This window comes from Scyliorhinus canicula, chromosome 18, assembly GCF_902713615.1.
Source record: "Scyliorhinus canicula chromosome 18, sScyCan1.1, whole genome shotgun sequence".
Taxonomy (NCBI): Eukaryota; Metazoa; Chordata; class Chondrichthyes; order Carcharhiniformes; family Scyliorhinidae; genus Scyliorhinus; species Scyliorhinus canicula.
The window spans coordinates 119,299,015-119,323,364 of record NC_052163.1 but is presented as its reverse complement, the minus strand read 5'-3'; the positions used below and the strand labels follow the sequence as shown (position 1 = coordinate 119,323,364).

The 24,350-nt window shown below is 44.6% G+C and overlaps 2 protein-coding genes across 7 annotated transcripts in view; one reads left to right on the top strand and one right to left on the bottom strand.

The window, feature by feature from the left end:
- Nucleotides 1-1,165, bottom strand: part of haus8 (HAUS augmin like complex subunit 8) — a 54,838-nt gene extending 53,673 nt beyond the window's left edge. The window contains exon 1 of one of the 5 annotated variants that reach the window (XM_038777421.1): nt 1,097-1,165. In XM_038777421.1, the coding sequence (XP_038633349.1) occupies nt 1,097-1,125 (29 nt within the window). In that variant the 5' untranslated portion in view covers nt 1,126-1,165. Of the gene's footprint in view, nt 1-703; nt 1,059-1,096 lie in introns of those variants that run through there. The other 4 variants (XM_038777423.1, XM_038777422.1, XM_038777420.1 and 1 more) reach the window with 4 other exon arrangements.
- Nucleotides 1,166-1,677: 512 nt separating this feature from the next.
- ncln (nicalin) overlaps nt 1,678-24,350 on the top strand; it is a 59,162-nt gene continuing 36,489 nt past the window's right edge. Inside the window, exons 1-2 of one of the 2 annotated variants that reach the window (XR_005457954.1) lie at nt 1,678-2,026; nt 23,694-23,884. Coding sequence is in view for 1 of the 2 variants with exons in the window: in XM_038776925.1 (XP_038632853.1) it covers nt 1,852-2,026; nt 23,694-23,884 (366 nt within the window). In the remaining variant the exon portion in view is untranslated. The remainder of the gene's footprint in view (nt 2,027-23,693; nt 23,885-24,350) is intronic. The other variant, XM_038776925.1, reaches the window with a different exon arrangement.

Below are 24,350 nucleotides of genomic sequence, written 5' to 3'. Positions count from 1 at the left end.
GTCTGAATTTCAAAATTCACTCATCATTCTCTCTACAACACAACACACTTTATGATACAAACACAATAGCGCTCTGGTCCTCATCACTTGGCCAGCTTAGAGGGCCAAACAACATCTAGCAATCCTGTGGAAATGTAGAAAACTAACTGCCTCTCTCACTGACTTCCGAGAGACTCTCGGAAAACATAGAAAACTATAGTAACTGCCCGGAAAACATAGAAAACTATAGTAACTGCCTTTCTAACTGACAACATTCTCAGAATACTTAAACCTAAATGTCAGACAATACAGAGTTGTAAGAATTGCTGGGGATTGTTTGCAGTGCCTATGGAATCTGGAGAAAAGCCTCCATTTTCCTCCCACAGTCCAAACATGTGCAGGTTAGGTGGACTGGCCATGGTAAAAAAAATGTCCCTTAGTGCTCAAAGGTTAGGTGGGGCTACAGGGGAGTGGGCCTGGGTAGGTTGCTCTTAATAATAATCTTTACTGTCACAAGTAGGCTTACATTAACACTAAAATTAAGTTACTGTAAAAATCCCCTGGTCATCCCATTCCGGCACCTGTCCGGGTGCACGGAGGGAGAATTCAGAATGTGCAATTCACCTAACAGCATGTCATTCGGGATTTGTGGGAGGAAACCCACGCAGACATGGGGAGAACGTGCAGACTCCGCACAGATAGTGACCCAAGCTGGGAATCGAACCTGGAACTCTGGCGCTGTGAAGCAACAACGCTGCTGATTTCGTCGGTCAGTGCAGATTCCATGGGCCGAATGGCCTCTTTCTGCACTGTCGCGATCCTATGATGAAACTACTGGAAACACTCAGCGGGTCTCAAAGCGCCCGTGGTGAGGCAGACAGGTCAATGTTTCGGGTTCTGTGATAGTTGTGATGAAGGCCTCAAGTGTTAATTCGGTTTCTCTCTCCCTCACTCCACAGGTACTTTGACATCCGTTGAGACTTCCATCAGTCTCGAGCTTTTATTTCAAAACTTTTCGGGGCTTCATAAAGTTTTAACTGGGCGGGATAAGCAATTCCATACGAGTAAAGTCCACAATAAAGCAGAAGTCAATGGTTAACTGTGGCATTTGACTCACAAAACGCTTCTCCGACTGCAAGCCGCCATCTTTTGTTCAAAAACTGCCGCTTTCCCCTCTGTGAGGAAGTCCCGCCCTCCGCTGCGCGCCATTTGTCAATCCCCCCCCGACCCTTCCCACTTCCTATTGGATAATATTTCAGTCAATCATCAGAGAAATCCCGCCCCCGGGCCGCGACGACCTGTGATTGGTCTATCCGCCCCGTCCCGCACGTTCCCATGTTCGATTGGACAGAGCGAACGTCAATCATTGTGAAATCCCCGCGCCTGCGCATCTCCATCTTCCCTGGCGGATCCGCGCAATTAATTCCAATCCGGCCCCGCAATGAAAATGATAAATCTCGCCTGGTTATTTCTCGTTGACATTCTAGACGCCTTTCCCACAAACAGAGGGCAGTTGGAAAAAAAAGCTTTGACGGCTCAAGGAGAGGCTGGCCGGGGTGGTGCATGATTGACACCAGGCCGAGCCATCCAGAAGCCTGACCGCGCCTAAGTATGCTAATGTAGGCGGCCGTCGACCAATCGGAAGCGAGCAGGGGGCGGGCTAGCGTCTAGGCCCCTTGGGAGGCTTGTGCTCTGCCTGAAGGACCCTCCTCCGGTGATCAGTGTCAGTGAGAGCGTGAGTGTGGAGGAGGCGGATTTAATGTCCAGAGGTTTTCTTCTCCGAAAGAAAAAAAATATCGTTTGACCGTTTAAAAAAAACATCCTATATATTATATTCACACAAAAGAGAATTGTCGAGAAGAATCTTCCAGAATGTTCGAAGAAGCGAGTGAAGTGTTTGACAACATGTTCAAGGGCTCTTTCCCATTGACTTTCATAGTCTTCATCCCGGCAGTGTTGATCCTGGTCTCCCCCCTGCCCATAGAGGCGGCCCATGAGTTTACAGTGTACAGGATGCAGCAGTATGACTTGCAGGGACAGGCCTATGGTGAGTATCTCCCCCTCCTTCACGTCAAACACTATCGCCTGGGTCAGTTCATTGAAAGGTTGCGCAACACCCACCGTTGAGACTGCATTTTTTTGTGTCCTAGAAACTTCCAAGGGTAGCTTAGGTTCCCTGAGCTGGGAGGACTATCTGCCGCCACTCTCCCCGGTGTTTTGTTGCACTCCAGATACTTGAGCACCAGAATCTAAGTTGACACCCCGCAATGTAGAGGGCTCCAGAAGATTTGTGGGTTCAAATCCCACTCCAAGCAGATTGAACACAGAACGCGTTCCTAGTTTGGTATTGAGGGGGAATTGCTGCACTTTGCCCCACCTTGAGTTGCCTTGTTTGGTTGGAATGTTAAACTAAAGCGCCCCCCCCCCCCCCCCCCCCCCCCCCCCCCTCAAATGACCATACTATTTTGAGGAAGAGTAGGTCAGTCGTGCCCTGGCCATTGTTTATCTACCTGTCAACAGGACCGAAGAGGGACAAGATCGTGGATAAGAATTTTAAATTCAAACTTGCTGGACTGAGAGCCAATATATGTGAGTGAGCAGAAATGGATGAATGAAACTTGATGCGAGTAAGGATATGGTAGCGAAGTTTCGGTTGAGCTGAATGCCATAGTTGGTTCTGAAAGTTAGAAACGGATGAATGAGGATACAGAATGTCTCCCATAACAACCAGTGGTCTTGAAACACTTTACAGCCAATTAAGTAGGTTTGAAGCATAGTCACTGTTGCAATATTGGAAACGTGTCAATCAATCCACATGGCAACGTCCCACGGGGGTAAATGTGATGATCAGATAATCTGTTTTTGCCATATCGAATATGGGATAAATATTGACCAGAGCACAGGGATTTAAAATTCTTATCCACGATCTTGTCCCTCTTTATCGCTATTAACTTTCAGCCTTACAATCTTGGAGGTCTGTATTCCTCCAATTTTGGTGTATCCCAGATTTCCTTCAGTTTCCATTAAAAGCCTTCAACTGTCCCGGCTTTAAGTTCTAAAGTTCCCTCTTTAATCCTTTCAGTTGTCCTCTCCTCCTTTAAGATTCTCCTTAGAGCCTAATACTTTTGACCAAACATTTGGAAGACACTATATAATTGCAAGTTGTAGCTGCTGAACCTTAAAATCTGGTCCTAATTTGACCTATGTGTCAGGCTCGGTAATTTTGCAACGGCCCATTTTGGATGGGCAGCACGGTAGCATAGTGGTTAGCACAATTGCTTCACAGCTCCAGGTCCCAGGTTTGATTCCCGGCTTGGGTCACTGTCTGTGCGCAGTCTACACATCCTCCCCGTGTGTGCGTGGGTTTCCTCCGGTTACCTTCTGCAGTCCAAAGGTGTACGGGTTAGGTGGATTGGCCATGCTAAATTTCCCTAAGTGTCTAAAATTGCCCTTAGTGTTGGGTTATGGGGATAGGGTGGAAATGTGGGGTTGAGTAGAGTGTTCTTTCCAATAGCCGGTGCAGACTCGAATGGCCTCCTTAACTGTAAATTCTATGAAATCTATGGATAACTCCATTTCTTTGAAATAGTGCCATGGGATCTCTTGTGTCCACCTGATTGAGCAGATGATGTCTGCGTTTAACAATACCTCCCACAATACTGTACTGGAAGGTCAGCCTTGAGTTTTGTGCTCAAGTCCTACAGTGGGATTTAAACCCAAAACATTCTGACTTTTAGGTGGCAATGCTATTAAGTGAGCTATGACTTAATAGCATTAAGAGACATAGATGAGTGATGTTACATTGGTGGAAGAAAGGAGTTTTGGTGATGGAGACAATGTGGGGTCAGATTCCTATTTGCATTAGATTGGAATACATTTTTATAGCATTGGTGTTGGTCACATTAAAAACTGAAATGCTTCCTGGATGGCAGGACCTTGGGTATACTGTCCCTAATGCATATCAACGATGGTTAAATTAGTTCTAATGAGTTTAATTTTAAGGCTTAAAGAAAATAAATATGGGGCAGAATTCTCCCAAGTCTCCGCCGGCAAGTTTGATGGCAGGCATTGGGGGGAGAATGTGGCAGGAAGCCCAGAAATCGGTTTCATGTCAGCATAAATGTATGGTGGAATCTTCTGCGCCCAAATGGTGGGCTGGAAAACCCACCAGAGGCCAGTGTGAACCTCACCCGCATCTCATGGGATGTGGGTGAAGACCCAAACCCCCACACCAGATTCTCTGCGAATCCAGGGGGAAAACGTGCCGGCATGAAACATGTTTGGAGCAATGTGGCATGCAGATAACAGGACTCACCTGAACAATGCCTGGGACTGCCTCCGGAGTACAGGATGGAGGAAGCTCTGGGACACGACAGCAGTGGGTCGGGGGTGCATCTGTAGGTGAACATTCCAGGTCAGATGTCTTGGAGGAATGCCCATCTTCCAGGCTCAGAATGTTCCAGGAGACCTATCTTCATTTTCAGGAGGTCCACCATTTTCTTCAATAATGGGCAATGATGTTGGGCGTGTTTTCAATATGGCACCTGGACTTGACGGGTCTCTCTGCCGTCCAGAGCAGCTCCACCACTGCATATGGCGTGAAATACCCAGCTGCATAATTAATTAAATTTGCACTGGAAGATTTCGCATTGCGATGAATGTTGGAAATTGTTACATTATATTTTATATTTGTTGCAGTAATGTTATTATTAAACATCTGGTTAAAGATATACCGGTAGTATGTAAGGCTGTGACTAAGGGGTTGTAAAGGTGAAGTAATCATTCGTTTTAATAATTTACCTGTTTACAGATAGATGGCTAACGGAATATTGTTTTGATTTTGGAGGATGGGTGTGGAATTATGAGGGATGGTGCTTAGTCCTGGATAAAAACGTCATGGGACATCTTAGTGGGAAGAGACCGAAAAATGCCTTATGACATAATTAATGAGTGGAGCGTGGTCTGTCTGGAGTTTTTGCAGTTTGTCAGAGGATTTTGGTCTGATAAGACTGATCTTCCGCTGGCTTCTGGAAGGTTCTCTCTAAGGTCTTTGCTCAGAGAAGAGCAAGTAAGCTTGATTGTTAACTTTATTAGTGATTTTCAAACTATATTAGTTTGCTTAATTGGAATATGTATATAATTGCATGTGCAGGGGGTTATTAATGTTTTTTCCTTTTATTTAAGAACTGTTTGAACTGTTAATTGTAAAACTGTCACTTTGTTGCAAATGTGATTGATTCTGTGGTTAAATTAATGTTTGTTTTAACATAAAAGATACCTATTGGTCAGTCACTCCTGGGGCAAGGTATTCTTTCCTCACGGTTTGGTGGGTTTCCTGTCCGGGATCTGAACAGCATGTTTTCCCGCCAGCCACCCCAGCCTAAAGCATTCCACATTACTGCCTCCATCACGGCACTTAGCCTCAAAATGCGAGAATCCAGCCCATGGTGTGAGTTTGGCTCTGAATTGTTTTCACTTGGGTGTATTCGAGTGAAATTTACACTGCGGAAATCTGAGTGGAACTTGATGTCGCAGAGAGGCTGCATTTTTGGGTCTTACTGGGTTGTGCCCACAGAGGTGATTCCAGCCCATGATGCAAACCAAGTGTTCACCTATTTGTTTCGCTGGTTCGGCTGTACGAGATTTGATAAAGAACAGAGCGATTTCTCAATATCTCAGATAACACCATCAGAGAGAAAATCATCTTGTTGCTTGTTATTGGGACAATATTGGTGCAGAGTGGCTGCTGCTTTTGCTTACATAACATTCACTGCAGTTCAACAGTAATCTATACAGTACAACACTGAGACATATTTTAATATGATCGGAAACACAATTAAATTTTGTTCTGCCAAACATTATGATAACCAGAGAGTATTTGGACTTGTGTGACATAAAGGTGCGGTTTTCGTTGCACTAATGGAGTGAGCCATTTGAGGTCTTGAACTTAGTGTCACACCGAACGTGCGGTAGTTTGTGGGTGTTTTATAGTTACTTTAACATATCAACACCAAAAAGCGGCATGTAGCGCAGTGGTTATCACTGGGACTGCAGTGCTGAGGACCCGGGTTCGAATCCCAGCCCTGGGTCACTGTCCGTGTGGAGTTTGCACGTTCTCCCCATGTGTTCATGGTTTTCACCCCCACAGCCCAAAGATGTGCAGGTTAGGTGGATTGGCATGCTAAATTGCCCCTTAATTGGAAAACAAATAATTGGGTACTCTAAATATATAGAAAAAAAACATATCAACACCAGTATGCCAAATAGACCTAGTGTTAACATGGGTGACCACCACAATTAAGATTGAAAATGAAAATGAAATGAAAATCGCTTATTGTCACGAGCAGGCTTCAATGAAGTTACTGTGAAAAGCCCCTAGTCGCCACATTCCGGCGCCTGTCCGGGGAGGCTGGTACGGGAATTCTTCACCCTTTACCAAGTTCAAAACTGAACTGCACAATAAAGGGATCTTTGTTTGAATTTAGAGGTTTACTTTGTTGCTGCTGACAAACTAATTTGAGAAACTTAATACCTTAAAGAATAAATGTCTCTCTGTCATAAGCCACAGAAATATGTGAGCATTAGGAGTCTTGGTTCTGAAAAATAAAATCAGTCCATTGGTTTAAAATTTTCAGAATTTCGACATACGCAAAACTCTTTTTTTATTACTAGACAGCCAGAAACTTGAGCTGTATTACTGTGCGTTGTCCATAAACTGGTCCCAATTGTGGTTTTCCATTCCTGAGTGAAGGAACCCTGGATCAATTCTAGTCTAAACCAATCATTTATATGGAGAATTATACAATGTGACCCCCACATTGACAGGTAAGGTTATGTTATATTTTCTGCAGCCCATCGAGGGTGTACAATATTTGGTCTGCTGAGTACAGTGGTAGAACATTCCACTCCTGAAAGTGAGTTTAAATCACAACTGTGTAATATGAGGATGAGGTAGAAGGACAGCACTTCTTTTTCCAGCAATGTTGAAATGAATGTCATGTCACTGTAGAGAGTGTAGCCAATAATAGTATTCACTTGACGTACGAGTACAATTGGAGTGCCCATGGTAATATTGGTTCTTGTTAAGAGATCCTCAAGTAGCATATACTTTGTTTCTATAGCTAGTATGGTGATGACTCCTTCCAATAGAGAGGGCCTCTGATAAACAGTCCACGGGCTAGAAAACCCGTTGAAGTTATTATAAATGATGTTGGAGTGGCAGCAAACACCAAGCTAGAGTTTTGGACTCCTGACTGAGCGTATGTAAATCCCTGACTTAGACAGTTTTATCTGTCTCTGGCGTCTCCAGGTTTTCATGTGATCTGTGTGCAAAAAGAAGGAAGCAGCAGCAGCTCAAACACTTGACAAAGAAATTATTTTGATAGGCATTTATAGGGAAAGGTATGGGTAGATTTTTCTTTCTTACCTAATCAGGGCATGGGACTGAGAGGGGTGCAGAGTAAGTTGTTGATATATAATGTTACCTAGTCCTTTTTAAAAAGGTATGATGTTTTCTCAATGTAATTTGGTATTTTATGTAAAACAGTGCACAATTACCATAAAACACTTATTTCCAATTACTCACTAATCTATTAACAAGATATTTGTTCAGTTCGTAGCTCAGAATGCGCCCTTTGATGTTGTTTCTTATTATGGGCAGCACGGTAGCATTGTGGATAGCACAATTGCTTCACAGCTCCAGGGTCCCAGGTTCGATTCCGGCTTGGGTCACTGTCTGTGCGGAGTCTGCATATCCTCCCCGTGTGTGCGTGGGTTTCCTCCAGGTGCTCCGGTTTCCTCCCACAGTCCAAAGTTGTGCAGGTTCGGTGGATTGGCCATGATAAATTGCCCTTAGTGTCCAAAACACACACTTAGTGTTGGGTGGGGTTACTGGGTTATGGGGATAGGGTGGAGGTGTTGACCTCGGTTAGGATGCTCTTTCCAAGAGCCGGTGCAGACTCGATGGGCTGAATGGCCTCCTACTGCACTGTAAATTCTATGATAACCGATGATAATGGAAAGTTAAATGGGTTATAAAAGTCACAAGAAATGTAGAACTGTGATATTTGATGTATTTGTAAGAAAGTAGCATAATTTGGGAGAGAAGATATTTGCAACCCAACTCTATTTAACCTGTCTCCCCTGTAGACTTTTCATTTAAAGCCTGCCTACCTGTTGGACGTTGACTTGAGTCGGGATTCAGACTGTTTAATTTTGTGTTGGACCATAATATCATTGTCTTCAGGCGAGGTGGGAAGGCTGTAAAGAGGAGGTGATATTGCATTATTGCTCAAGGAGTCAGTTACTGCAATGAGGAGAGATGATATATTAGGCTCCTCAATTGAGGCCATATGGATGGAACTTAAATACTAATAGGGGGCAGTCACATTGCTGGGAGTGTATTATAGCACCCTAAACAGTCAGGGAGAGATAGACGAGCAAATATGTAGACCAATCTCAAAAACAATAGGGTAATAGTAGGGGATTTCAAGATCCCCGATATTAATTGGGATAGGCAGAATGTGAAAGGCTTAGAAGGGGCGGAATTTTTAATGCGTATCCAGGAGAGGTGTTTGAGCCAGCAGGTTGACGGTCCTGCAAGAGAGGGGGTGGTACTTGACATAATTTTAGGAAATGAAGCCGGGCAGGTGGTAGAAGTGTCAGATCGGGAGCATTTCGGCGAGAGTGATCATTACTCGGTAAGATTTACTGTAGCAATGGAAAAGGCCAGAAATAACAGTTCTGAATTGGGAGAAGGATGATTTCAATTGGATAAGACAAAATCTAGCCAAAGTGGACTGGAAGCAGCTGGTTGTAGGAAACTCCACATCAGAGCAGTGGGAGTCATTCAAAAAGCCTGAGAGGTGCATGGAAAGTGCATCGGGTACTTAAAAAGAAATTAGAAGAGTGAAGAGGGGGCATGAAAACACACTGGCGGGCAAAATAAAGGAAAATCCCAATGTGTTTTATATGTATATTAAGAGCAAGATAGTAACCAGAGAAAGAGCAAGGCCCATTCGGGACCTAAGTAACAGTCTCGGTCTGGAGCAGAAAAATGTGAATTAGGTATAAATGAGTATTTTGCATCTGTGTTCACTATGGAGAAGGAAGATGGATGTATAGAAAGCAGGGAGGGGTCTGTGATATAATTGAACAGATTAGTATTGAGAGAGAATAATTGAACAGATTAGCATTGAGAGAGAAGAGGTTTAATGGAATTAAAAGTAGATAAATTCCCAGGCCCAGGTAAGATGTATCCTTGACTGCTGTGTGAGGCAAGAGAAGAGATTGTCAGGGCTCAGACATTACATTTTCAAATCCTCTATGGCCACAAGTTTGGTGCTAGAGGACTGAAGGGCAGCTAATGTGGTATCATTATTCAAGAAGGGAACTAGGGGGAAAAACAGATAATTATAGGCCTGTGAGTCAAACATCAGTGGTCGGGAAATTATTGGAAAAATTCTGAGGAACAGAATTAATCTCCGCTTGGAGAGGCCAGAATTAATCAAGGATAGTCAGCATGGCTTTGTCAAGGGAAGATCATGTCTAACAAATTTGATTGACTTTTTCGTGGAGGTGACTGGGTGTGTAGGTGAGGGCAGTGCAGTTGATGTAGTCTACGTGGACTTCAGGAAGGCTTTTGACAAGGTCCCGCTTGGGAGATTGATCAAGATGGCATCCAGGGTAAATTGGATCAAAATTAGTTTAGTGGCAGGAGGCAGAGGATGTTGGTCGGAGGTTGTTTTTGTGACTGGAAGCCTTTGTACAGTAGTGTACTGTAGGGATCGGTGCTGGGTCCCTTGCTGTTGGTGGTATACATTAATAATCTAGACGGGCATGTGGGGGGGGGATATGATCATTAAGTTTGCAGATGCCAAAAAAATTGATTGTGTGGTAAATAGCGAGGAGGGAAGCTTGAGCTTGCAGAGCGATATAGACATGCTGATCAGGTGGGCAGAACAGTAGGAAATGAAGTTTAACATTGAAAAGCATGAGGTGATGAATTTTGGGAGCACAAACAAGGCAAGGAATACACAATGAACGGTAGGACTCTAGAAAGTACAGAGGACCAGAGGGACCTTGGGGTGCATGGCCATAGGTTCCTAAAGGCAGCAGGATTGGTAGATAAGGTAGTTAAAAAGGCATATGAGATACTTTTCTTTATTAACTGAGGCATAGTATACAAGAACAGGGAGGTTATGATGGAGCTGGTGAGGTCACAGCTAGAGTGCTGTGTGCAGTTCTGGTCGCCACACTATTGGAAGAATGTGATTGCACTGGGAAGGTGTAGAGGAGATTCACCAGGATGTTGCCTGGGCTGGAGCGTTTCAGGTATGGAGAGAGACTGGTTAGGCGGGGGTTGTTTTCCTTGGAGCAGCGAAGGCTAAGGGGAGATCTCGTATAGATGTACAAAATTATGAAGAATATAAGGTAGCTAGGAGAAAACCATTCCTTTAGTAAAGGTGTCGATAGCCCGGGGACATAGATTCCGGTAATGGGCATGAGATTTAGAGGGGATTTGAGGAAAAACATTTTCACCCAAAGGGTGGTGGAAATCTGGAACTCACTGCCTTAAAGGGTGGTAGAGACGGGAACCCGCGCAATATTTAAGAAGCATTTAGGTGAATACTTGAAACGCCACAGCATACAAAGCTACGGACCAAGTGTTGAAAAATGGGATTCAAATAGATAGGTGCTGGATGGCCGGTGCAAACATGGTGGTTTGAAGCACCTCTTTCTGTACTGTAAAGCTCTATGGCAGAGGAAGGCTGAGGCTTCCACGTAATGCTGCCAATGCCAGTGAAATTAAAAAAAACGCTCTTGGCGCCACTTGAGTTGTTTTTGCTACTTTGAATCAACCTGTTGATCTTGCCCTGTCCGTGCATGTTTGCAAGGCATCTTTAGCATTCCTGGCTCACATGAGCTTAACTCTCAGTCTGAAGATAAATGCTAGTTTTTAAGATGCCAATAACCCTGGCAAAGTTGCATTTATTGCTCCAGTCAAGGTGGGCCCTGGTTCTAGCAACTTGAGTTGTTTGCTAGATTGACTCAGGCAGCATCAAGGCAATCATATGATGATAATGGGGCTGGTTTGGCTCACTCGGCTAAATCGCTGGCTTTTAAAGCAGGCCAGCAGCACGGTTCGATTCCCGTACCAGCCTCCCTGGACAGGCGCCGGAATGTGGCGACTAGGGGCTTTTCACAGTAACTTCATTGAAGCTTACTCATGACAATAAGCGATTTTCATTTAATTTCATTTTCATTAATGCATAGCCCAGACCAGTTAAGGTAGCATTTTCTGTCCTTTTGAAGAACGTTAGTAAAGCAGTAAAATTTTTGGAGCTGTCTGGCAATTTCAGTGATCAGTCTTCTGATGCTAGTTCAGTAACTTTCCATGGTAGAGTTGAAATTCTCAAATTGTATTTGCTTGTTTACCTTCCACACTACCAAACCCCACATGAAATAATCCCACTCTCTGTGGTTACTTATTGTAGGTCGGAATTCTTCCATTCTGAGACTTAAGTGCCATAGCGTGGGCTGGAACGTGGAGTGTTTCCCGCTGCACCGGCCGGCGGGAAATCACACCAAATCCTCTGGCCCTAGCTTGATTAACTGGGGTGTTTCATACTGTATTCTGTGGCAGACAGGCCTGGATAGTGAAAGTCTGCTGTCGTGTCCGAGTGACATATTGAAAAGAAGCCCAACATCATTACCCACTCCTGAAGAATGGCGGGGACCACCTGAAAATGCAGAGATCTTTGGGATCACTCTGAGACCAGAAGATGAACCTCTTGAAAAAGAAAATGGATCTCCAGGAACACCCTGAGGGTGGAAGATGGACGCCCTCCATATAACCTAATCTGGAAAGCCACCTGCAGATGCACCCTTCATCCACTGCTTTGGTGTTCCAGGGTCCAGAATGACAGGGTACCTCCATCCTGAACTCCAGAGGCAGCCCCAGGCATTGTTCAGGAGAGTCCCAACATCTGCACGTCACATTGTTCAGACGGGTTTTCGCGCTGGCATCGCAGAAAATCCGACGGGAGGGGGGGAGGTTTGGGACTTCATCTGCATCCCATTAACAAGGTGCAAATGAAGTTCACGCCAGCCTCTGGCAGGTTTTCCGAAGTGCCATGGTGAGCTGTAGCGGAAGATGCCGCTGAAAATTCACAGCGGCATTTAACGGTTCTGGCCTCCTGCCATGTTCTACCCCATGCCAGCCATGTTCTACCCCATGCCCACCATCGGCACGCCAACGGGGGCTCGGGAGCATGCCGCCCGCAGAGTCTCTCTACGAGAATCAGCAGCAAGCAAACCAGATTTTGTGTTACAAGTGGGATATTGTTTAAATTCTCTTCTGTTTGTTGCTCTAGGCTTTTGTAAATCAAGTGAAATGATCCATCATTACATTGTACTCTTTAATTATAATTATTGGTTCCCCAGTTGATTGTTATTTCTGTCTGTTGGAAATGTCTGGCATCTATTCAACAGTCTCTTTTAGAAGTAAAATTGAAATGAGGTGTGGAGTCTTGAAACAGCAGATCTGACTGTTAAGCACCAGAATTGTGACATATCTGTCATTGCTGATAATATTATTGGGAGCAGTTTGAAAGCTATTGCGCAATTGCATATTGTATTCAGGTACATTAGCTTAAGTATATTATTTTCCTCTGTGGAATTTTGGTGATATTTTAAATAGGCTATTGATAGTACTATACTATGTCTTGTGGATGTTAATGTTCTACTTTCTGAAAGAGTTGCACAATTGAATAAATATATTGACAACAGATATTGTAGAACATTGTTAATCCTGACAGTGTAATCCCTGACATCTGAGTGAGAAGGTTCACATGAGCTTCTTAATCCATTTTATGTTGATCCATCACAATTACTGTAATTATGGATTATTGTGAAAGAAAAGCAGGTGGAGCTCCGAACACATGACAGAAATTAAATGAAATTTCAGACCATATTTATATATGGTTATATATTTTTTTCTTTTCATTTATATATGGTTATAAAATAATGCAAATTCACACCATTTGAAATTATTGAAAGGAGAAGTATAGACATTAAACCTTGCTGTAGCCTACTGTATATAGAACATGGAACAGACAGTGCAGAAGGAGGCCATTCGACCCATTGAGTTTGCACCGACCCACTTAAGCCCTCACTTCCGCCCTATCCCAATAACCCCTCCTAACCTTTTTTTGGTCACTAAGGATAATTTAAAGACAGTGACCCAGCAGGGAATCGAACCTGGGACCCTGGTGCTGTGATGCCACAGTGCTATCCACTTGTGCTACCATGCTGCCCCAATATTATTGATAAATGTATTCAGAAGGTCAGGGCCGATTCTGTGGGACATTGCTATGGTTGGAATAATTACAGAGATGTTTAAGTAAATAAATAAGTAGGTGATGTGAAACTTGGATATAAAAAGGCTCCAGACTTTAGATTGTGAGGGGTGGCATTTCAATGTTTTGAGATCCTGAAAGTAACAACAAAGTTGAAGTAGCAAACTGCATTTAGAACCTTGTTAGAAGCACAGTGCAAAACAGTGTTTGTCAAAGGTGTGGAAGAGGAAGGGGCAAGAAAGCAATGGTTAATTTAGAATCCAGTCAGCAGTGAGGGCTGTGAAAGAGAGAGGGGCCTGGGGGCATTTATCAGACAATATTTTTTGGTCCTGAAAATGTCTCCTTGTCGCAACTTCTTAAGTTGTTGAATAATAGAAAAATTATGCGGTTAACCGTTAACTTCGAATATAAAACCTGTTGTGAGTTTTGAATGCATAACTTGTTTTATTACTGTTTGTTCAGTTGCCCAAGAAATAGGGAGTTTGCTCACAAGATTTTCTCTAATGGGAATTCAGATTCCATTTAAAGTGAAGATCCTTTCCAAGAATAGCATAGTGATGTTCCAAAAGTGACAGCAGCAATTTTGTGACCTAGAATGGACATCCCTGAGGTACTCGATACCTTCTTGTTATCTTGGACAATGGAATAGAATCAAGAGATTAAAATCTTTCAAATCAGCCTGGTCTTGGTGATGATGTTTTCACCTCTAAGTCAGAAGGTTTATGCTTTGAGTACAATCTAAGCTAACTTCAATGCAGGACTCCGGGAGGCCTGCCTTGTCAGATTAGGAACATAGGATCAAAGAAACTAAAGAGAAACATAGAAACTAGGAGCAGTAGGAGAGGCCATTTGGCCCTTCGAGCTTGCTCTGCCATTCAATATGATCGTGGCTGATCCTCTTATCTCGATGCCATATTCCCGCTTTCTCCCCATACCCCTTTGATACCACTAAAATGTAAAAGATTATTTGTCTCTTTCTTGAATACCTTTAGTGACTTGGTCTCCACAGCCCCTTATGGTAGAGAATTCAAAAGGAATCCGATGTGGGCCATTTGGCCCCTCGAGCCTGCTACACCATTTGATATGATCATGGCTGATCTAATTGTGGTTTCAACTCCACATTCCTGTCTGCACTGCCCACCACCCACCTCGCCATAACCCTTGACTCCTTTGACTATCAAAATATCATAGAATCCCTACAGAAGCACGATAGCATAGTGGTTAGCACCATGGCTTCACAGCTCCAGGGTCCCAGCTTTGATTCCCAGCTTGGGTCACTGTCTGTGCGGAGTCTACACGTTCTCCCAGTGTCTGCGTGGGTTTCCTCGAAGTGTTACAGTTCCTCCCACAAGTCCCAAAAGATGTGCTATTAGATCATTTGGTCATTTTGAATTCTCCTCTGTGTACCCAAATACGCACTGGAGTGCAGGAACTGGGGCTTTTCACAGTTAATGTAAACCTACTTGGGACAATAAATATTATTATTATTATTAATAATAATAAAAGAAGGAGGACATTTGGCATATTGGATCTGTACCAACATTCTAAAAGAGCACCATACCTAGGCCCACTCCCCTGCCTCATCCCCGGAACCCCGCCTAACCTGCACATCCCTGGACGCTACAGGGCAATTTAGTCCACCCAACCTAGACATGTTTGGACTGTGGGAGGAAACCCACGCAGACATGGGAGGGAAAGTGCAAACTCTACACAGACAGGCGCCCAAGGCCAGAATTGAACCCGGGTTCCTGTGAGGCAGCAGTACTAACTACTGTGCCACAGTTCAGCTTGAATATGTTCAATAACCCTGCATCCACTGCTTTCTGGGCAGATAATTCCAAAGACTAAAGATCCTCTGGGAGAAAGTATTCTCCTCATTTCCATCTAAAAAGGAAGATCGATACAGGATTTGACCCCCCACCCCCAACTACTTCCCGTCACCATGGACGAGGAAACATCCTCTCGATATCCACTATATCAAATCCACTCAGCATATCATGTTTCAATAAGATCACCCCGCATTCGTCTAAACTCCAGTGGGTGCAGGCCTAACCTGCATTCGGGGCTTGTTTAGCACAGTGGGCTAAATAGCTGGCTTGTAAAGCAGACCACGGACAGCAATGCGGGTTCAATTCCCGTACCAGCCTCCCCAAACAGGCGCCGGAATGTGGCGACTGGGGGCTTTTCACAGTAACTTAATTTGAAGCCTACTTGTGACAATAAGTGATTTTCATTTCATTTCAACCATTCTTCATAAGTCCTTCATCCCAGGAATGAGTTGAGTGAGCCTTCTCTGAATTTTAGAAGTGGTTCCTTTCTCAAATAAGGAGACCAAAACTGTACACAGTACTCCGGACACGATCTCACCAAGGCCTTGTACAGTTGCAGGAAACCCTCCCTACTTTTATATTCCATTCCCTTTGCAGCAAATAATAACATTCTGTTTACCTTCTTAGTCACTTTCTGTACCTGCATATTCACTTTTTCTGATTCATGTATCAATGCACCCAGGTCCTTCTGTGCCACCGAGTTCTGCAATCTCTCTCCATTGAAATAGTATACTCCTTTCTCCCTGTCAAAGTCGATAGCGTTCACATTTTCCCACATTAAATTCGACATCTGCCAAATGTTTTGCACTTGATCTATCTATACTCCTTTGACTCTTTGTTTCCTCTTGGCAACTTAACTGTCCTACCTCTCTTAGTGTCATTGGCAAATTTACCTCCCCTACATTAGGTCCCTTCACCCAAGTAGATTGTAACTAGTTGAAGCCACAACACTGATCCCGGTGGCATTTCTCCAATTACAGTTTGCCATTGTGAAAAAAGACCCATATATCCCTACCCTCTCCTTCCTGTTGGCTAACCAATCCTCCATTCACGCTAATGTGTTACTTCCATCTGTGTGGAGTTTGTGCATTCTCCCCATGACTGCGTGGGTCCCCCCCCCCCCCCCCCCCCCCATAACCCAAAGATGTGCAGGATAGGTGTATTGGCTGCACTAAATTGCCCCTTAATTGTGGGGAAAAAATTAATGGGAACTCTAAATTTCTAAAATAAAAAATGATACGTTGTTTCCTCCCAAACCTCTTACTTTGTGTAGCAAAAGTTGAGTGTTGGTGTTGGTTGTGCAGTGGTCCTTGTCTCTGAATCAAGAGGTTATTAGTTTCGATACCACATTGACACTCAACAGCTGAGGAAACAACAGAAATGTATTTTTTTCTGTTTCCTTTTTTTTTAATCCTCTTTTTGTCATGGGATGGAGAGAGGTGATATGTCAGTGATTCATTGACAGTGATTACATATTACACATATTCAGTTCTGAGAAAAGGTTGGCAATATACAGTCTGAAGAAAGCAATACCTTTTTAACCATCAACGGTAGTATATATGTTGTAAATTCTCTTTGTTAAACCTTCCATTTTAGATTTCCTCTTTTACACAACAGACCCTTGTACATTGTATTGTATTCTGTTCCTTTCTCTTAGATGTATGTTGTGAATCAGGTTTCAGTTCTGTGGTTTAATGGATAAAAGCACCACCTAGTGTGATACCAGAACATCCTATGTTCAGCCCTCTCTTTACTGTATTAGCTGGTGTCAACCATCAAATAGCTTGTCTACACTTACTGCTTAAACACACATGAAACATGCCCAGTCTGACAGGAAAACAAGGGGCTGCTAACTGCCTTTGGAATTGTATGCCAGCAGGGAAAATTGGATGGCAAAGAAGCAAGCTTTTGTGAGAAAGTGAAAATAACAATTAGATCATTACACAATCCTTGGAATGTGAGGAAGCCATTCAGCCCTTTTAAGTTGCTCAGTTAAATCATGGCAACAAATCAGTTTCTTGCCAGCATAAAATTACTGCGGGGCCTCCCACTCTTGACCGCCATTTGGTGTCACAATTCTCACAGAGTTGAGGAGAAGGTGGAGGCCTCCGCCGACCGGACCCTAGAACACCACTTCCAGTAGTAGGTGGATGAAGCAACAGTCATCCGGATTTTCTCTGTGCTACAGAATCTAATGGTAGTTGCCCTCCAAGAGTCTGGATCTTCAGCAATTTCGTCCAGGGCTCAGATCTTCAATCTGCAGGTGGAAGGCTGCAGAGGTGCTGGTGGCAGTGAGGGTTTGTGCTGCGGGGTAGGGAATAGACTGGGAGAGGAATTAAGAGGTGTGGTAGGTATGTAGGCCTGGAGAGTGGCACGGAAAGTTGAGGGTGGTATGGGAAAGAGAGATTCAGCAAGGTTTTGTCAGTGGGTGAGCTGGTGCAGAGTGGGAGGGTGGGAAAGACGATGTTTGAGTGCTAGCTGGGGGGCTGCTTGTGCTGGTGTGAAAGGGTGGGGGTGCAGGGGTGTGGACTGTTATGGAGAGGTGCAGAGGGGAAAGGGCTTCAGAGGGAGGGGTCAGTGGTGTCAAAGCAGGATTCTTGGGGCGAATATTGAGGGTACCAGTGATAGGACAGGAGGGTGATAGTTAATGGGGGCAGTGGGAGTTAGTAGGGTGTGAGGGTGTGGCGATGTTGAGTGAAGGGAGACTTGAGTGTTGTTGGAGTGGATGGGGAATGTGATGAGGATTCAGGGGCAAGGAAGGATGAGGAGGTGGGCATATCAATTGTATTGGGTGGGATTGTTGGGAAAGTGGAGGCGTCTACATTTACTTGGAAGAGTGGCGGGTGGAAAGTTACAGTGGGGAGGTCAAAAGTGATTTCTGGGGAGGGGAAAAGGTTTTGAACTCTACCTCTCACATTAGTAACATCATGATTGATCTCAACTATGCAGAACTTAATGGTGGAGTTTTTTTTACAATTTTCCCAGTTAAGGGGCAATTTAGTGTAGCCAATCCACCTACACTGCACATCTTTGGGTTGTTGGGGCGAAACACACGCAGACATGGGGCGAATGTGCAAACTCCACATGGATTGTGACCCGGGGCCGGCATCAAACCTGGGTCCCTGGAGCTGCAAGGCAGCAGTGTTAACCATTGTGCCACCGTGCCGCCCACGTAGTGGAGATCTTGAGATGCTGTACATTAGTTGGGTCACCGGGGATGGCCGGTGATACAAGTCAGTTCAACTTGACAACTGGAGGAGAACTCTGTCCTTACATTGCTAGGGCATCGGAAGATGATGGGGCTGCAGGGAGGAATGTGCACAGACTTGAGGACTTCAGCAAATCAACCACATTGCCCATTATTAAAGTGCAAATATCATGGTGCACTTAAGCCAGCGTTTGTGATTTCAGAACTGCACATTTTTCTCTCCCTACTGCTCCCTGTTAAGTTCTCCCCTGACATCAGCAACAGGGGCGTTGGCAGCCTGCTGGCATTTGCCTTGGATGACCTTGACAGTTGTCCTCTGGAAATCCGAAGCCTGTAGGGCTCCTTTTACTTTGGTTATCATGCTGTGGAGCAGTTGTTCCCTCTGCAGTCACAGAAGTCTAGGCTGAAGGCAGCACAGTAGCATAGTGGTTAGCACAGTTGCTTCACAGCTCCAAGGTCCCGGGTTCGATTCCAGGCTTGGGTCACCACTGTCTGTGCGGAGTCTGCCTGTTCTCCCCGTGTCTGCGTGGGTTTCTTCCGGGTGCTCCGGTTTCCCCCCAGAGTCCAAAGATGTGCAGGTTAGGTGGATTGGTCATGCTAAATTGCCCTTAGTGTCCTAAAAGGGGCTGGTTTAGCTCACTCAGCTAAATCGCTGGCTTTTAAAGCAGACCAAGCAGGCCAGCAGCACGGTTCGATTCCCGTACCAGCCTCCCCGGACAGGCGCCGGAATGTGGCGACTAGGGGCTTTTCACAGTAACTTAATTGAAGACTACTCGTGACAATAAGCGATTTTCATTTCATTTTAAAAGGTGAGGTTGGGTTACAGGTCACTGCATGGGTACATATCCACAGCAGGAGGAGGCAGGTCAGCTAACCTCACCGGCACACAGACTGAGGGTGGAGGACTGGGCTTAAGTAGGGTGCTATTTCCAAAAGCTGGTGGAGAATCGAGGGGCCAAATGGTCTCCTTCTGCACTGTAAATTCTATGAAGGGGTCACGGCCAAAGGGGATTGAAAACGGACGGACACTTTCATACAGTGCTGAATGGAGGTCCAGCGTGCAGGTCTGCCCCCATCTCCAGCAGAACCTGCTGGACGAGGTTCTCCGTAGAGTCTGCACCCTCCTATGAAGACCTGTATAGGTGCACAAGTCAGCACCACTTCATCAGCCAGCAGGCAGACAGACACCTCTACCTTGCGTGCCAACCTGTTGGTCTCTGACATCTCCGCCTGATTTCTTGCTCTCTCTCTCTTCTCCTCCTCCTCCTCCTCCTCCTCCTCCTCCTCCTCCTCCTCCTCCTCCTCCTCCTCCCCCCCCCCCCCCCCCCCCCCCCCCCCCCCCCCCCCCCCCCCCCCCCCCCAGCAGACTCTACCGCATCATTTGGGAGGCTTGAACTTCAAAGATAACTTCACCAGCAGTCTATGTGCTGGTGAGGTTAGCTGACCTGCCTCCTCCTGCTGTAGATATGTACCCATGCAATGACCACCAATCCTAAACTAGAACTAATCAGGGTGTGTGTCTCTGGCTGATGGAGGATGCAGATGTCTGCTGTGACAGCTACAGGTATCAATGTACAGCCCAAAATAACAGTCATTATAGTATTAGAAACAACAGAACCGGATGAATCGGGAACAAAATCCCCAATCTATTCCCACCACGGATAAAGGACCTGTCTGCACCCAAACAGGATACAGGCAACAATTTAGACCTACATCACATGCACAGCTTAAAAAAAGAATGATGTGGCGATACCGGCATTGGACTGGGGTGAGCACAATAAGAAGTCTTACATCACCAGGTTAAAGTCCAACAGGTTTGTTTCAAATCAATAGCTTTCGGAGCACTGCTCCGGTGAGCTGAGGAAGGAGCAGTGCTCCGAAAGCTAGTAATTTGAAACAAACCTGTTGGACTTTAACCTGGCGTTGTAAGACTTCTTCCTAAAAACAGAATGACAGAAGAAGGAAACTATACCTAAAAACCCAAGTAACAGGGGGAATTTGGCTAATTCTTGCAGCTCTATTTGAACTCCTCTCCGGACCCATACTAGAACAGATAGCCACCCTCTCCATTTGAAATAACAAAAGACAACGACAAATTCAAGGTGAAGCCCGAGCACAATCAGACACATGTTCACAATCCATGGTTCCCCCACAGAGAAAGTAAAAAGAGAGCTGCATAACATCTCGCCAGGTCCAAAGGAAAATGAGGAAGTAAAAGAGCAAAATTTGTCAAACCCCCTCAAATCCACCGTATTGGAACAAAATAATGACTGGCCAACCAACCTCCACGTGAGCCCGCCTTACTCGCAGGAGAAATTAACTAAGGATAAAGACTGGATCCTTCCGTCAGACCTACCCGATCTCAGCATCTCTCCGAATGTGGATCACAGGATACTGAGGCTGATATCGCCGCAAACCTTCTCACATCATCTCAGCAGGGCTCGTCACCTATTCCCCCTGGTCCTTGTCCACTCCCTCAGGGTGGTCGACAGTCCATGTAACAGGACCCAAACTGCGGAGGAGTGCTTCTACCAGGGTCAATGCTCTCTCTGTCGCAAGGACCTCCTCCTGCACCACCACTGCCCTCATAAAGACATCTCAGAACTCCTGAAACCGGGTTTTGACGTCTTGCATCACGGAATCAAGCCATTTGGACAAATTAACTTCCTTACTAGTAGCCATCATCCGCCAGTGATCACCGTACCGTCAGGACGGGAATCCTCCTAAAAGTCGCTGCGCCACCAAAAACAGGGCCCCACCCCAACTCCCTCCAGCTACCACGAATCATTGAGGATTAAAGCCTTTCAGCTTGGCTCAGTAAAGCTGAAACACTGACCAACAACCCTTGACACAATTACACTAACCATGTAAACGAACAAAAGACAACAAAAAAAATGCATATGGATAAAAAATGAAGATTGAAAGATGAGCACAGCTGGAGCTCACGAGAATGCAACCACTCCCATGATCGTATCACGTTATCCCCCTTTTTAACATTTTAAACTGCACTCATCCCTCAATGACAACTTTAGATTTATGTAGCACCTTCAACATAGTAAAATATCCCCAAACGCTTCACAGGAATGTTCAGACATGTTACATGAGATATTAGGATAAGTGTTTAAAAACTTGATCAAAGAGGCATAATTTTAAGAGCATCTTAAAAAGGCAGAAACTCTGGGGAGCACCAGCAAAGTGTATGCTGCCTCTCGTCCTACTTGAACCCCCTCGGCATGGTATCATTCCAGTGAATTTGCGCTGTGCGCCTTTCAATGTCCGTGTATCTTCCTGAGCTGTTGTTCCTAGATCTGGATGTAGAGGAAAGCAGAACAAGGCCCTCCCTGTACCGCTGTTGAATAGCTTTCTCCTGTTTATATTCCAATCCCCTCGAGATAAATATTCTATTTGCCTTTTTGATTAATTATTGTACCTGTGCACTTGTTTTTAATGATTTGCAAATTTCACTCCAGAAATGTTTCACTCCTCTACAGTTACAAGCTTTTCACTATTTAGTAAACAATCTGATTTTTCTTTCTGAACCTTGAAGTGGATGGCCTTTGTACTTGTACAGATTGAACTCTCATTTGCATTAGTTTTTTTTGTTCCCATTCACTTAATGGGAGGTAGTGGCGTGGTGGTATAATCACTACTAGTAATCCGGAGACCCAGGGTAATGCTCTAAAGAACCAGGTTGAAATCCCGCCACAGGCGATGGTGACATTTGATTCAATAAAAAAAAAAATCTGGAATTAAAAGCCTAATGATGATTCTGAAATGGTCATAAAAATTTATCTGGTTCATGAATGTCCTATAGGGAAGGAAATCTGCCATCCTTACCTGGTCTGGTCTATATGTGACTCATGTCCCATAGTGATCTGGTTGACTCTTAAAATGGCCTCTGAAATGGCAAAATAATGAGGGTAATTAGAGCTGAGCGATAAATGCTGGCCAGCCAGCTTTGCCCATGTCGCATGCATAAATAAAAATAAACTTAATCTGTGTCTTGTTAAACCACCTGTTCTACTGACTGCCCTCCTTTCTGTCAGCTATAAATCACTATAGATTCTTGAGTGATAGCAATGGCCAAAAAATGCATATCAGCCATTAACGTATAATTATTTATTCTAAAAATATCACTGGGTGTTGGTGTTACAATCTTGGAAAGCACTGAACGATTCTGTATTTATGTATCTTTGTGCCTTGAAGTGTCTCACAGATGGCCATTAGGTAGTATGTCGTGGTCGGTTGCAGTCACGGATCAGGAACAGTCTGCATTGATGCCAAGACAGTTCGTGCTTTTCTAATTACTGTGTTTACTGATCATGCAGCAGTTGATAACTTCCTCAAATCCATGTACCGCTGTACAGGATGTTGTCTTTCTAACGCTGTGATGCAGTTTAAATCTTGCCAGTGAACACTTAATTGCGGTTTCTGCTGTTTAAGCTCAGCGGGTACACTGAGAATGCCACTGACATTCCACTGTACCTCCTGATGCCAAACAGAAGCAGTTTTATGTACCCACTCAGCACCAACTTCGTCCGCCACTGCCTGATGGTTTCATCCACTCCTGGCATCGTTGTGCACCCGTTGTCCACTGTTCCTCTCCTGGGCCCTTTCTGCTTCCTGCTCGCGACGAGCAATGGCCAATGGCTCAGAAGAGGGGCCCAAGCAGATGGCGGCGGGCTGAAGTAAGTTGGTGAGAAAAGTGTACTTATCTGGCTGCGCTTGACCTGCAGCATCTTTTGTCTGGGAGTGGAGTGCACCTTCTGCAGTTGCAAGATCAGCAAATGGTACTTTCTTTCTCTCCCCAACTTTACTCCCAATACTTGATTGTCTTCTACTGAGTAGCTATATGTAACCCTTTGGTACCTTCAGCAAATGATCATGAGCCCTGGAGTTAATTGTTGGCATGCTGTACCAAAGCTATAAAGATTAAATAAAAGTGACAGGATCAACTTTCAGTTGTGTAATGCTGAAGAACTGAAGTTTGTTTCTCTGACCCACTCTCATATTTCAACCCATTAAGGAGGTTACAAAACCCATAATATGGATCAGAATTGGTTGTGTGGGACACCACCAAGGTTAGAGATAATATAAAGTCAATCAAGATTAACCTTATTCTTCCCCTAGAGAATGTTTTTGTTTCAGAATGGTGTATTTTCTCTTCTACAAAAGAGTTAGTCAAGTGATCCCCTAATCAAGCTGGTTCCAACTTCTATCGCATTGCCTTTGGGGACCTGAAATAATAATTGTGCAGCTGCTGATCATAGGCTTCATGGATTGACAGTGACCAAAACACTGTGACTCTCTTCTTGACAGGTACAAGAAATGCCATGTTGAACACAGAGGCTCGAACAATTGAAGCAGATGTGCTGAGCCGTCGGTGTGTGATAATGAGGCTAGCAGAGTTTTCCTTCGAAAAGTTCCAGGAGGCCATACGACAAAGCGCAGGAGCAGTGGTCATCATTCTGCCCCAAAATATGTCGACAATGCCTCAGGATGTCATCCAGGTAACTCAGCTTTCTTGTGTTTGACCCAATTACCATGAAGAAAACCATTGTGTCACAAGTGTACATAGGATAAGGGGTAACTTGGAATGATTATGCCAGTATTTTATTTTGTCGATGGGTTAGGTTAGCATTGCTGCAGATGAAAGTGAAACGCAAGTAGGCGTCGGAGCATTATTTGGAGCCCAAGTAGGTGATGAGTCCCACCATGAATTCGCTGGAAAATGGATTTTGTTGGAACATCCACCCACAAGACCATCTTCAATCAGTACTTCATAAGACAAATCCAAAGAGATCAAAACAGTGATGAGATGAAAGTTTTCTTTGTCTAGTTGGCTGTTGCTGTCCTACTTGAAAGGAGTCTGGACTGTTTCGATCCTGTCCCGAGTGGGCGTGCACCGACAGCATAAATCATCCCTAAATTGGCACAAATTTGCCGTTCCAGTCCGAGAAGCTAGTGTGAGTAATT